The sequence below is a fragment of the Coloeus monedula genome (genome assembly GCF_965178545.1).
Source record: "Coloeus monedula genome assembly, chromosome: 9".
In the NCBI taxonomy this organism is placed as follows: Eukaryota; Metazoa; Chordata; class Aves; order Passeriformes; family Corvidae; genus Coloeus; species Coloeus monedula.
Genome location: NC_138789.1, coordinates 9,404,950 through 9,419,966, shown reverse-complemented (window position 1 = coordinate 9,419,966; position 15,017 = coordinate 9,404,950). Strand labels below are relative to the sequence as shown.

General features: G+C 36.1%; 1 protein-coding gene across 3 annotated transcripts in view; it reads left to right on the top strand.

The window, feature by feature from the left end:
- Positions 1 to 15,017, top strand: part of DENND1B (DENN domain containing 1B) — a 153,705-nt gene that overhangs the window by 90,039 nt on the left and 48,649 nt on the right. For all 3 annotated transcript variants that reach the window (XM_082287104.1, XM_082287103.1, XM_082287105.1), the window contains 3 exons: positions 6,423 to 6,523; positions 11,955 to 12,000; positions 13,520 to 13,621. In XM_082287104.1, the coding sequence (XP_082143230.1) occupies positions 6,423 to 6,523; positions 11,955 to 12,000; positions 13,520 to 13,621 (249 nt within the window). The remainder of the gene's footprint in view (positions 1 to 6,422; positions 6,524 to 11,954; positions 12,001 to 13,519; positions 13,622 to 15,017) is intronic.

Sequence of the window (15,017 nt, the reverse complement as noted above, 5' to 3'; positions counted from 1 at the left end):
CCTGTAGGTCCCTGGTGTAGGCACAGTATGTCAGTGGTATTCCTTGTTGAGCACTCACCTGTCTACTACCACTTCAATTCTATTTTCTGCTCAGCTTCAGTTATTGGGAAACATGTCACTCCTGGAGCCATAGGCAAGGAACAAGCCGTGTCTGCAGCCTTCTCTTTTCTCTTCCAAACTAATGCACAAGAATGATGCCATAATGCTGCTTTGTGAATCAAGAATTGCAAGAAAAGAATGAAATTGATTGTATATGAAGCGCTGTCAAAATCATGAATAACACTCATCTCTTCCCTTTCCTTTCCCCAGAAAGAATGATAAAAGGAAGTGAATAATCCTAAAAAACCCAGCTGCAATTCCAGGAGAAAATAAGTTTTTTATATAAGTGTTTTCTTTTTCATCTTTAATTTTTACAAGGAAAAAAATTAAAAATTTCATCTGTGAACTGGAAATATATTTCCCTTTCTCTCTCCCTCTGTGAGAGAGGAGAGCTGGGTTTTCATCTTGCCAACAGGAGGAAAATGCATTATGGCTCATTTAAGGTCCTCCTTCTTTTTCTTCCTAAAGATTATGGGGATGACAGATGGAAAATGATTAGCCAGGAGCTAAATTAAAGAATTACATGGAAGTGACTTTGCATATCATGGCTTGGGCAATATATTCTGTTCTCTTTTGTTGCTAATTTTTTTCCTCACTGATTTCTCACCAATGCCATCAGAATGGGCTAGTTTATCATTTAGTCTGAGTGTTTAATCTTTAGAGCTGGGAATAGATTTATGCTCTCTTGTAAACTGGCAAAAGCAAGAGCTCCCTTTGCACTTTACTCCCCAGCAATCTTTCCCTGCCCTGCCCCCTGTTCAAGAAGTGGATGGAAAGGTAGGTCTCCACAAATGTTAAGCATCTGTTATGGGTTTGGGGCCTGATCTCATTCTCAATCCAACAAGTTTTAGATATGTTTGCCCCTCTGAAGTTGGTTGTCTTATGAGTTGTAATAACGTAGAGGAGAGGCTTCCTTTCACCTGTACGACTGTTCCCCTTTCAGGAAGCACATAGTGATTTCTCAGTAATTCTTGTGAACTGAGAGTGTTGGGGTAGGAGCAGCAAGGGTTGGTCCAGGCTGATGGTACCTGCTGTAATTGTGGTAAAACAGTGACCCATCCCCTACAGTTTATTGCTGTAGGTATTAATGAGTAGATGAGATAACAAAACTACACAGAATCTTGGGCATCTTTCAACATATGTGTGGTCAAGGCAGTGGGAGGGAAGCAGTTCTTTGGCCCGTTGGGACTGTGAGGGAGGAGGGAGAGAGCACACCAGCACCCGTTTCTGGACATGGTGTTGACAGAGATTGACAGTGTTTGATGATTTTTCAGGAAATGGTTTTATCACAGTAGTTCTTTAGTTGCTTACAGTAGATTTTGAAAGGTTGTACAGAATCACAGGTTAATTTTACTTTAGCATTTGTTTAACTTCTGTTGCTGTTTTTGGCTTTCTGACAAGATTCTGCTAATCAGTTTCTGTCTTTCTAGTTTGTGCATTGCAATGTGTGCAAATCTTGCTACCTATGCTCTTCCTCTCTTTTTACCTTTGACTATAGAACAGGCTTTGAAGAAAGTAATTTATATAGGTAGAAACTGCCAGGTAACTTTTGTGCAGGATACAGGTATTTTCTTGTTACTCATCGAAATTATGTGAATATTAGGTATCAAATAAGCATTGTCTGTGAGTCTGCAGAAAGTGTTTCAGCTGAAGTAGAGTGGCTCTAGACATGTCACAGTGTTTTGGCAAAAGCTAAAATGAGGAAAAGGAAAAAAGATAACAAAAAGGGACCGATCCCCTTGAAATACAGAGCAGAAAGATTCATTGGTAGAAGTGAGCATTGGGGTAGCAGATACACACATCAGAATTACTGCATCCATGTGAGGGAGGGGAGGAGCTGCACTCTGTGTTCCCAGGAGCAGGTAAACCTGCTTTGATGAAGCCTTGAACTAAAACTTCTCCTGGCTGTTCATGTTCATCAGTGCATAGCTTTTGAACAACATCCTTCTCAACTGTCTGCTTATTGCCATGAGGTAGGAAGAATTTGGACATTACTTCAGTCTTGTAGAGATTTGGTAGCAATCAATTTTCTGTCCCCCAATAATGAATTTTGCTAACGAACTCTGTAATGTGGTCTCCCACTATTTGGAGAGACTATTTTCAGAATGGTTTTTTGCAGGGGCAGAGATAAAGATTATTTTACCAGAATCACTGCAGAACACTGGAGAAAACAGCAATTACTTTCCTTGCAGTATATGAAAGCTCACATGTTGATTCTGGCTGCAGCATCTTATCAGGAGAGATCAGAAACAGACTGAAACTTTCAGTTGTACTCAGTACTATCAGTAAACCTATTACTGATGGAATGAGACATAAAGCTTCTTCTCATGTCCAGTGCAAATGTAAGAGATTTCAAATTAGATGTGTTCATTTGTTAGAGGGTTGAACACTGAAATTTTACTTTTAACTAATTCAAATTGATTGACTCCTGCTGTTCATGTACTTTAAAAACAAATTATTTAAACCAATTTTAGGAATATAGTTAGATTTGTTCTTGAACATAAAAGTTGTTTAACTGAAAGACATTATTTGACATGGAAAAAAACAGTCTAAAAATTAAAATTGATGGACGCAAAAATGTTAAAGGTTCCGTTCAATGTTGGCAAATGGGTTTACTTAGAAATTGCCTACCCATTTTTTATGGATAGAAACACAACTCTAATAGGTCTTTTCTAGTTCACTGAACTACAGCGGGATGTCTCAACATCATTTGTTGCCTCAAACCAGGTAATAAATTATGAGATTTGCAGAAACTAGGTTCTGCAGCACTTCTCTGCTACAATTTAAGATTTTTTAGCAAATTGCAGAGTTGTGCAGTGATCTATGTGTGTGTATACATAAACACACAGCAAATTTTGTTGGACAGAGGGATTTTGCCTTTTTATATAAAACTTACCTTTAAAAGGAATTACAGTTCACAGTTGATGTTTATCTCCAGTTGTCAGTGGAAAAATAAGTAGGGTTGTACACAGTCTTGAGGACAACTTCAAGATAATTTGGGAGAATGTCTACTGAAGACAACTTCAAGATAATTTAGGAGAATGTGTACCCGTTTTGAAAATGAGTTTTTCCTGATCTATGACGTATCTTTCCTTACAATTATTTTTTTAAAGGATAATTCCTTTCAGAATAGATAGCAGTCAATTGTCGGACTCCAGAGAGATGCCTTTGTCCCTAAATAGTGTAAGGAATTGTTTTCTGCACAAGATATCCCCACTTGGTCAAGCAACAGACTCTCATTTCTTTGCCTGGGAGCTTGTGCTGTGTGCTCTGTTTGAGGATCTCCTCCTGCAGCCTTTGGCAGGTGCTGCTGGGCTCTGCTCCCAAGCACAGATGCTGTTGGACACCCTCAGATCTGGTGTCCTTTGTAGGGTTCTGATGTAAGTGGTCGAGTTCTAACTGGTGCCTGGCTTTTCAGAGCTCTTGAGCTGCCTGGTTCCTTAAGAAGTGCAGCATTATTCCAGGGTTCACAGCCATATCCCTTCTGTTCAGTGGAGCAGATGTGTCAGTTAAAGAGGAAGGTTGTTTAAATAACCAATGCATTTGAGAAATGCAGTCACTGTTGAAACAGTACAAAAAGCAAAAAAGAGATTTTTTTCCAGAAAGTTTGGAAATGTTAATCTGAACTCTGTAATTATCTCATCAGTATTTGCTTAAAGGCAGAGTTGGCGGAATATTAAAATGTCACACAGTTTGAAGAGCAGCACAATCCCATAGCTGCTTGTGTTACAGCCTGTATACAACAGGAAACTATAAAACATGTTGATGGCATACTAAAATTTTTGGAAATCTACTGCAGCAGCATAGAGGGAAATGTTAAAATAAGATCTTACATTAAGATGATGTTAAATAGAAAAGCAAGGAGCAGTACAACAAAAGCTTGATGTGTAGCTAATAAAATCTTTACCTTTCCTGCTAGAAATAATAAAATTTAGTAGATTAAAAAAATTATAAATGTTAAACAGATGCTAGTGTGAGTGTCACACTAAAATACAGATCATAAAATGAGCTAATAAAACTTCAGATGTTTTTAAGGAATTGCACACTTCCTCTGTTAAAGTGAGAGTTAAAATATAATAGACATATGCATAAGATAGGGAAATTTCTTCATGCAAATGGTATAGTCATCTTAATTCATAATTTAAGAATGCCTATTAAGAGGAGGAGGAGGCGACTGTATACATCAGGGGATATCCTGTATAACTGTATGCTCAGCTTTTTTTCAGCCTCTCATTGAAATACATGAAATGCTGATTTTTGTATAGGTTGTTGTAGTTTGAAATTTATATACTGTTTACAATAGTATGTATGTGGACATGCTAATTAGTAATTCCATGTCCATTCTGAGTGAAAGAGCAAAAAACACAATGCTGTGCTGGACTGTGCTATCAGTAGTGTTAGTTAAACTACAGAGAGGGATAATATGGAAATAAACCTCATAAATCCCACTGCGTAGAAGAGGAATAAGGTACTCATGTATTTCTTCCCTCAAATCAATTCTTAGTAACCATGCAGTAATTATTAAAATAGCTATTATTGTAAGTCTAAAATGAGAGTAATTGCAGAGGTGTGGTGTAAGGCTAAGAAAGGAGATGTTAATCTGAAAGGAAGAGTTTAAATGGGGAATTATGATATCCTTGGCTTTCTGCAGTGTAGCTGTCAGGCTCGGGCAGCTCGCTGGTCAATAGTGACATTCTGTGTGTCAGTGAACAGAGTCTCCTGATACCTTAACCTGCAGTTCACACATTACTGAAGCTCCAACTGTCGAACATTCAAGTCCCTTGGTACCACTGCAGCTTCCAGACTCTCCTGACTGGCTCATGTTTCATTCTTTGGCAATTTGCCCTAATGATATCCCTCAGGAGCTTTCAGACCCTCTTCTTTTCCATATTTAATCGTGTTATATTAATCTGAGTGCTGAGCAAACTAGGCTGCACAAGTTGTAGTTGTCTGTGATTTCTGCTGCAATGGTCTTATAACTGCTTTTTTCATTTTTAGTGTAAAAATACATGTACAAAATTGTAGTGTAATTTTTATTTACAAGTCTAAATGTCCAAGACAGCCCGGGTGTGAATGCTTTAACGACTGATCTGTTCCACAAAGAGGGTTGGTTTTTTTCCATGTAAAAATCCATAATGTTTTAGCACTTGCTGTATGGGCAGAATTTACATTTTATTTTTAGCTCTTGCTTTGTTACTGTGAAAGTTCATGTCTAATAGCCAGTGCTATTATCAAGTTAAACTCAGGTAGTAATTTTGTTGTGATATAAAACATTAGGACAGCCTCATCTTTTCCATCAGCTTGGTAACTTGTAAGGGGGGCACTTGCTTTAAAAATCTTTTTCCCTTTTAAAATGAGGTTTGTGATGGATAGAAGCTACCTTCTTTTGAACACAGTCTCGATTTTTTTCTCATTTTGTTGTAACTCTGTGCCTGAATAATAAAATAACAAAATTTGAGAGACTCCCTGACAGCAAAGATAGATCAAATTTGAATTCTTTACATATTACAGATGATTTTGTTCACTTGTGGAATGGACTTGGCCCCATTTTGTATAAATTCCATAGTTAATTTTTGGTTGTTGTGGGGTAAAGTGGAGCTTATGGTGGTTTTTTGTTTGCTTTAGAAAACCAGATATGTCCATTTTGAGTGGCAAGCAGTTTGTAGCACCTCCTTTCTTGGCCAAGGAGTCCTTCATTTTCCATGATCCTTGTGTCAGGCTTGGAAGTCTCTGCTTTGGGAAGGGAGTTTTGGAAAATTGTAATAAAGTTGCTTTTCTGTTACAGGGAATATTCACTTCAGATTTTTTTTTTAAAGATCGTTTGGAAATCAAGATAGTGACACAAACAGGAGTTAATCCTGCTTCTGAGTTTGCTGCTGTTCTGTCTCTTCATGCAGCTTCAGACCACTTCCAGTTAGAAATAGCAGAAATGAGGACCAGAAAACTCCCCTGAGTCTTTCCCACTCAGTGGAGCCGAGTTAAACTGGGGTGCACTTCAGCCCTATGTGTTCATGGCAGTACTCATGTTTGACCATGACTGCATCAAGTAATTCATTATTATTTCCTTTTTTCCAAGGGAATAGCTGATCAGGGAGGGCTAACTCGACTTGTTAGCCTGACTTCTTGCAGATGTTGTGCTTATATATTTACATCAGAGTTCTTCATGGATGTGTTTTGGCAATTCAGAGTTATTTACAAAATTATGTAGGTGATTTGGGGAGGTTAAGATTCTTGCATGTCTAAAAGTTTATTTAAGATTTTGTATTTTCTTTTTATTCATGTTTTTTGTGTTGCCAATTCTGTGTGTGTATTTTTATTTTTAGTTAACTGCTTGTGTTCATGCGTCAGCTGCATTGTTATATCCAATGTATTGGCAACATATTTACATCCCAGTGCTTCCTCCACATCTTCTGGACTACTGCTGGTAAGACAGCTAACCTGTTATCCCCATTTCTGAGATTCTTACCTGTCTTAGGATTCTGAGTAAGTGATGAAAACACTAACTCTTTATTTGACTGAACATACAGGATCCAGTTTATGAAAGCACTTAGGCCAGTGCTTAAATGATGACTTGAACAGGGATATTCCAGCATGCCTTGATGTGGTGTTTGAATTGGTACCTTGAATTACAGTGCTGATTACTATCAGTGCAGCATTTAGAATCCTGTTTGTAATAACTGTTTCTGTTTTATTGGTAAGAGAATTCATTCAATAATTTAAATGCAACTGTGTTACAGTTTACTTTTAGTTGGCTTTTATTTTAAGTTGAAATAAATGATACTTATAGAAGTATTCAGAAAAAAAAAGATCATTTTTTCCAGAATCAGATGTTAGTATTCATCAGTGATTTAGTATTTGTATTTTAACTCAGCCAGGCTCAGGATTCCAGCCAGTGCTTTCCCAAAAGAGCTTAAAAACTCCTTTTGGGACTCCAGAATTTTTATAATAAGAATTCTGCTTCTCCTGATGTGTTTCTGTTCATATGACAGACTTTGTGGTTTTGGCATATTTTTAAGTTGGACAAGAATCACTTTTTGATTCACTTCTGATCCTTCAAGGGGATGATGTTTCCACATGCCTGTGTTCCACAATTTCAGGCTAAGACTACTTGCTTTTATTCAGAGTAGTGGCAGAGATAGTAAATGAGAGTTTCCATTAAAGCGTTTAAACAGGAATATCCATCCCTGGAAATTTTCACTTTATGTAGACCCTCTGGGTCTGTTAGGGAAAAATGAACCATTTCAAGCTGTTTTAGAGATTGGCAATTGTTATTATATATAAAACCTGAGACCCAGCCAGATGCTTACCAAGCTAAGTCTATGTTTTCTTCATAGGAATAAATTATGCTTATATGTTTGCTGGGCTTTATGTTGGTTTGGGTTGGGTTTTCCCCCCCTCAAATCTATTAATATATTGCTGTTCCACTGAACTCCACCCAGTCTGCTGAACTTTTGTTTTCAAACAAATTCTTGCTGTTTCCTTAAGTGCCTTTGATGGTTTTTCCTGAATTTCACAATATTTGTCCATGGTATATATTTCTTTCTGTGGTATTTCTTACAATTAATGTGTATATTATTTGTTGTTTTAAAAAAGGAAACAATGTTCTTAAACTCCTCCCTTTACTTACTAAGCCTTTCATCTTTAACGATAGTTTTCATTTGAAGAAAGTCTCTCCTAATTGTTTCTCCTCCTGCCCTTGATAAAATGCACCAAGGTGGGGTAGAACTTGGGTGTATTTTAATTTTTGTATTACTTGAGCTTACTGCCAGAAGCTTTGTAATTTCTCAGATCATTCATCAATTCTGTTCTCAGAAGGCAGATCAACATCTTTTTTCAAGCTGTACTCTGTAGAGTGCGTCCTGAATACTAGAAGATTTTTTAATTTGCCCTTCTAAGCCCAGATAATGTTTCCAGAAATAATAATATTAGATGCTGTACACAGCTCCATGTGATGATGATAATAGTTGGGATTCTAAAGCACTGTGCTGTGGCCTGAGAATTTTTTTACTCATTAAAAAGAAGCATGGAGCTTCTTAAACTTGTAAAATTCATTTATATCCCTTTTTCTTTTTCACAGTAGTACAATAGTGTGGAGGAAAAGTTTCCCTGTTTTAGAAATGTTCAAAAGGAAACATGAAGTTCATGAAAAGAAATGCACAACTGATGAGTTCATCACAGTAACTATCATTCAAACCTTTTGACTCAGATTATTTTGCATTTATATTTCTCTATCTGATGATCTGAATGGTTCTTTTGTGAGACAGGTTGGAAAAGTGTAATAAAATCACAAATTACTTAGCTTTCCTCATGTTCTGGTGTATTAACAGTAAATAAATGTTCTCCTCATAGATATATAATATATCAAGTTAAAAAACCTTGATGAATTCTTGAGGTCAAAGTTTATGGTAGGCCTGATCTAGTTTGCCATCCAACGGGATCATGCCAAATTAAAATCAATAAAAGAATTTAAAAGTTATTTTGTATACATTGATTTTTTTATGTCATTTTGATAAGCAAAGTTCTTTTTATAAAAGTGATGTTTTTCCTTTTAGCTCAACATGCATTTTCATACCTAGAAATTTCATTGTCAGTGTTGCACTTGGACTTGCTGGGATGTCTCCCATGAACTCTCATTTTCTTAGTGTTGTTCTGAAATGGTATTCAAATATATGAAGTAGGAAAATATCAATTTGATAATTTTGTTCATTCCGTAGTAATAAGGCTATTTTAAACAAAGATAAAATTACTTGGACTAAATACCTTCATAATATCATAAAGATAAATGATATAATTCTGTGGGGGTTAGAATTTGATAAATTACATAAAGTGCCTAGTTGGTGCATTTTGTAAGCATGAAAAAAGAAAAAATGTATCTTTGAGCAAAGCACAGCTATATTAAAAAATATTTCAATTCTTCCACTTGCCTTTTTAATAAAAAACTCTGTTAATTTCTCTCCTGCTGCCTGATTAACAGGCTGGATTTAGACCTAATGTAAGAGATGATGCTGAGGTAGCCCGAACCAGAGGGTCAGTACAGACTGTAACGCCCTCAGGACTGGCCAGGCCATGAGTGCCAAGGTCCAGTGTGTGTGAACAGTGTCTGTTTATTGACCTCAGGAGGGTTTTCTACCCCCATGCAGCTTATCTCAGCCTTGAATGCCATTATGAGAGCTCCAGTGTGAGAATTGGAATGGCCATCCAAAAAACGAGACGTAATAAATTTCTTTTTCTAAAAGATAGCAAAATACTGGGCTGTAAAAGGAATATTCATTGTAGCTGTAGAGCAAATAACAGCACAGTTAATGAAAAATTGAGTTTTAGATTGTTATATAAAATTGATTTCTCTTCTACATTTAAGTAAATAAAAGGAGACTGTTGCACTCAGCAGAGTGAGTGGCTGGCTTTCAAGAAAACTTCTACAAAAATTGTTTGAGCATTGATATAATAATTATATGTTTGAATAAAATTAATTTTTGTAAAGGAGAAAGCTAATTTCATGACATTTCTGTGTAATATCTCAGCAAACTAAATCACCAATATTAGAATACACGCCAGTTTTGTCTGTGCATGATAAAGCATCTGTTATACTGATGCTCTGTTAAGAATATAATGCAATTAGAAAATTCAAGTTACAGTTGCAATAGGTCTTTATGAGCTTTGGTCTCTTCTGAATTAGAATATACATATGCCTGTTTCCGTGAGAATGGGACGATTATTTCCGAATTAACTTGGATGTTTTGCATAATGTAGTAATTATTTTGGGCAATGATACCATAGATTGATATTTTTGGTGATAACATGCATAAGCAAGTGAAAAACTGTATAGCAGCCCCCAGTAGTATTGTAGTAAGCCATTTCATGTACATATTACAGTCCTCTGCTGTTAAGACTTCAGAATCCAGCAGTAATAAAATTCACTTTTTGCTGAAAACGATCAAATTAACTTTCCATACCTGCAGTTTTTATTTCATCCATTTTCAAGATGTGCTTTGTACCTTTATTCTGTTAACTTCAAAATTGAAATGATGTAGCTGTTGCTTTGTTCTGTAGAGAAAAGAGCTACATGCTACCCTTTTTAATGACAGGTTTATTAATGGAGCAAATCATCAGCTATCTTAAGTCAGCACAGGCATGGTGAAGCTACTGGAACAGTCTCGATGTACGAGAAAACAAGTGTGCATAAAATCCATGCATCATATAGCACTTGTTTTCCATGTAGTTTCTCCTGTTCACATTATTTGGAACACTAAGATATCCTGATATGAGGAACCTGAGGATCCATATTCCGCTGCAGATTTCTCAGTTACATGTCAGCCGAGATCATTCTTACTGGCTTGGTTAAATATGTTAAATAGTACAAAGCATTCTTAAAATTATAGTGGTTTAAAGCTGTTTAAATCCTCTCTGAATATGTAGGTGTGTCTGCTCTGGAGTGACCCTCATTTACAGCTCCATGTAATTTGTGTTTAGTAGCCTGGATGAAGTCATCAGGAAGTGCTAAAATTTTGTCAGTATTGGGCTAAGAAAAAGATGTGTGGGAAAATAAAGCCTCTTTTCCTTTTTGGAAGCCCCATTGCCTAGAAAAACCTTAAGTCATGACAGTTTGCAGTTTCAGCAAACCTATGTTTTGATAACATAAACACGATGAAATCTTGTTTGAGCCTTGCTCAGGCTGGGTTTTTGGTTTTGTTTGTCGGTTTTTGTTTGGATTATTTTTGCATTGATCCTCTCCCGTGGGACGTTGTTAATGAGAGCAATTGGCTAATCCATAGGATGTACAGATTTTTCTAAAATGGGCTGTAGTCGTAGGCAGGTGAGAATTGCTTCTCCTGGTCCCAGAGGTGGGACCAAATGGATGAGACCACATGAACTGATGCAGTGAAGCCTTCCCCCATCCTTGGGAAGTCAATCTCCAGTCAGTCAGTGCCACTGGCTCAGATCCACGATCAAATTATTGCCATGAGAGAAATTGTGTCTGAGTTGTTTGTGTACCTTTGTAAGTCATCTTACCTCTGAAAATTTATTTGTTTTTCAGAGGTTATTTTTATTTAGTTTTTTTTTTTTTTTTTCTGTGTGGTCTATTAGTGATTCGTTTCCCACTGAGTTGCCAAAACCAGCCTGTCTGTTGCTTGCTTCTCTGGAGTGCATATTGTCAGTAATCTCACAGAACCCAAGTGTCTGATGGTGATTGTTGGAGTTTTTTTTTCCTTCAGTGCTGGACACTGAGTATATTCTTGGTCAGATGTTGCCAGAACAGAAGATTGTAGGAAGCCATGATAAATTAGCCTGACTAATTCAGTTTCTTGCTTGCATACTGCAGGAGGTCTTACTGCAGTGGCTTTCTGTGGATATTTGTTTTATTTGGAGAATATAGTTCCTTGTCTTATGCAAGTTGGAAAGGAGTAGTTTATTCTCTCTAGTTAAACAGGATATTATACAGCTTCCAAAATCTTGCCAGGGAAGGGTTTTAGAACCAAACCATGATGTTTGTGTTGCATTGTGGTGATGGTAACTGGGACCATGTTCTCCAGAATGGTGTTTCAAAACCAGACCACTTTGGGAACATCTGCTGGGTTAGCTCAGTGTGGTCAGTTATTGGAACTAGGTGTGAATGAAAGCTGTGGGGCCTCCTTGCTCATTCCTCATCGTTTGGAGCAGCATCATTGATTTTGTGGTCATTTTTACTGCAGAATAAAATAAAATTTTCCTTGTCAAGTAAAAATTCCTGTAGCAACTGTGTTCATTTAATACTGTCTTAAACAGGTGACAGTTTACTAGGGTCTTATGTGCCAAGATTTAAAATACTCCATTAATGTTGTACTTAAAACTTGATGTTTTCCACTTTTTTTCTTCAGTGCACCAATGCCTTATCTAATTGGCGTCCACTTAAGCTTGATAGAGGTAAGTTTAATATACACTTCAGTGTACTGGGAAGCATGAGGTGTGTGCACCATAAAAAAATTGTTAATGGAAGTGCTTCAGGAAATATTCCTGTATTTTAGCATGTAGAATTACAAAATTTAAGCTTCATATGCTTTACTAAGTAAAAAATGTCTCTCTTTGAAATATTACTTTTGCAGTGTTTTATGGAGACATGTAGCTCTATGTCATGATTTGTTTCTTTGTCTGATTAGTAGCTCAGTGATAGTTATTTTCCTGCATTTGGTACTTTAGCAACAGATTTTCCCAATAATGAGAACAGGTAAAATTTATTTTGGAGTCACCATCACTCAGATTTCAGCATTATTGTGATTTCCTGGATAATTTGTGCTCCCGTCCCTCTGAAAATTTGAGTCTGACCTCCATCCTGTAACACTCATAACTATTAATTTAGAAATTTGTATTTTTTTGCCAAAAAACAAGAGGTAGCTTTTACAGATTTGAATGTAAATCAACACAATAGAACTCACCTGACTGGTCAGTAAATAGCTGGGTATGGAATAGTTTTGCCTTTTTCCATAAGCGTTTGATTACACTGTGAAGCCTACATGTGCCATCTGATTATCACGCAGAGTAGATAATTGATTTGAGAACATTATTTGATTTACACTTCAGCTAAAGCAGTTTCTAAGGATCAATTCACATCTGCTAAGCTGATGGGGTGGGGTCTTTCCTGAGCCACCAGCACTTTTGTTTTTCCAGAAAAAGGCCTTTTATATCATCTCCACTTCTTAACTCCAGGCACAGCCTTCTGTGCTCTGAAATCAGGTCCATGTGACCTGCATGCATTGATCATAATATCTTCACTAGGATGTTTTTTCTTATTCAATAAGGAAATAATGGAACAGAAAGATTTGCTCTGAAAAAGAAGCCACTCAGTTCCTTCAGGAATTATTTCCTGCATTATTATGTATTATTGTAGGACCATATAGAAAAGAGTTCTATCCCTTTTTCCTGAAAGGAACAAATTGTTTAATTCTTAGCTGCTAGCCACGTACATGGATGAAAAAGGGTTTTATCCATTCTTCTATGGTAATAGTAGGCATCACATGCCTGGTGCTTACATAAATCTGCAAATAATGGTAGTTTTTTCTCATTTTCATCTGATTATATCATTAACATCTTTGATTTTCACAAATTTGAAAGAATGAAATGTTGTTATAAGATATATTTACTTCCAATATATATTTGTCCAATATATTTAACTGTGTTCTGTGTAAAACTTGGTTTTCAGGAATTTATTTCAGAGATTGTTAATATAACCTTACTGTTTGAAGAATAAGAAGTATTTTTAAAAGCTACTCTGAATGCTATATCTACTTCACAAATCCTACATCTAAAACTCCAACTGTTGTTTTTGCCATTACTGTCCTTTGTATAAAATCATCATTTGTAATTTAGCACGTTATAATAAAAATGTACTTCAGGAGCACACCATAGTAAATTGTTTCTCCAGTATTTTTTTTTTTTTTCTTTACAGAGAGTAAAAAATAGATCACTGGAGGATGTGGTTTTGCTAAATGTTGACACAAACACTCTAGAAACCCCTTTTAATGACCTGAACAACCTACCTGGTGAAGTGGTGAGTCTTAGACATTTCATTCTTTCTTTCTTTCTTATATAGGTGCTTGAATTACTAGTAGTTATTTTTGCCTCGTTTTGCTAACTGCTATAAAAGGAATAAGGGGGTGAAAAGCACCTAGTTCAGACCCCTGTATTTGAGATTTTTACCTTTTTGACAGTTGAGGAGATGTTGAATGGAACATCATATTCCTTATTGTAAAAGTAGGATCATAATTATAAAGCTAGCTGCATTCATTAGGCAGAGCTGCTTTAAACGCAAGAGTCTCTTCATCTCATCTTAATCATTATATTACAAAGTAGGCATTTCTGTCTGCCTAGTGGCATGTCTTGCAAAAGAACGAGAGAGTTTTTGAAGGCAAAAAGAAGAAGGGGGCCAATTATCGGCTTCTGCTTCCCTGCCACCTGCCAGCGCTTTCCTTTTAATTAATGATCTGATGGCACTGGTCAATATAATAAGAAATGCTTGTACAGTTGGGGTCAGAAAATTCAGGCTTTGATCTTCTTCAACTTTGTGAAACATTTATTTGTTTTCTCTAAATTATTTCAGTTTTATTTTAATCTCTTCTATCCTGCTGAGGGCTGCGTGAATGAAAACCTATACTGTTTGTCATTTGCTTTGGCAGAGCAAAGACTGCTTACTTAGAATTCTATTTGTAAATTAAACTGCAAACCCAGTTTGTCATAAAAGACATCTGATCCTTTTGAAATGACGAAAGCTGTCTTTTGTCTGTAAAGGATGATAAATTAAGTGCCAGTTCTTTCTGGACTTTGATCTTGCAGAGGGTGCCCCCCCCTTTTTTTTGCCTTTTTTTTTTTATTGCCTATAGGGGAACATACTCTCTATATCATTTTAAATAGTCACAAAATTCACTTATCTTGTTTTTCCCAGTAGAGCTCTAAAAGAATATAACTGTGAAACCACTGTTTTCATTATTTAATTAAAGATGCACAAGCTATCACAAATAGTTGTCAAGACAAAGAATTTTATATCAAAATATGAAATCAAAGAGTTACATTTTCTGAAATTGTAAAAGTAAAAAACCCCTGTTGTAATAAAAGTAAGATCCTATAGTGACACACTGTGTCTTTTGCTATTGTTGGTAATTTGTATATATTTAGTACAATAGAAGTCAAACTCTTGATGATTATATTCATGACAGTCCCCTTTGATTGTAATGATGTTAAAATCTAGACTTTTTATAGATCATCTGGTCAGTCTTTCGACTCAGTCTCAACTGTAGTTCAGAAATGTAAAAGACTATAAAAATTATTGTGATGTTCTGTGGTTCACACTAGTATGTGTATTATTGCATTGGTATATTTTGTGATGTTTTATGATTTACATATGCATGTATACATGCACAAACATATATACAATAACTTCAACTGTACCC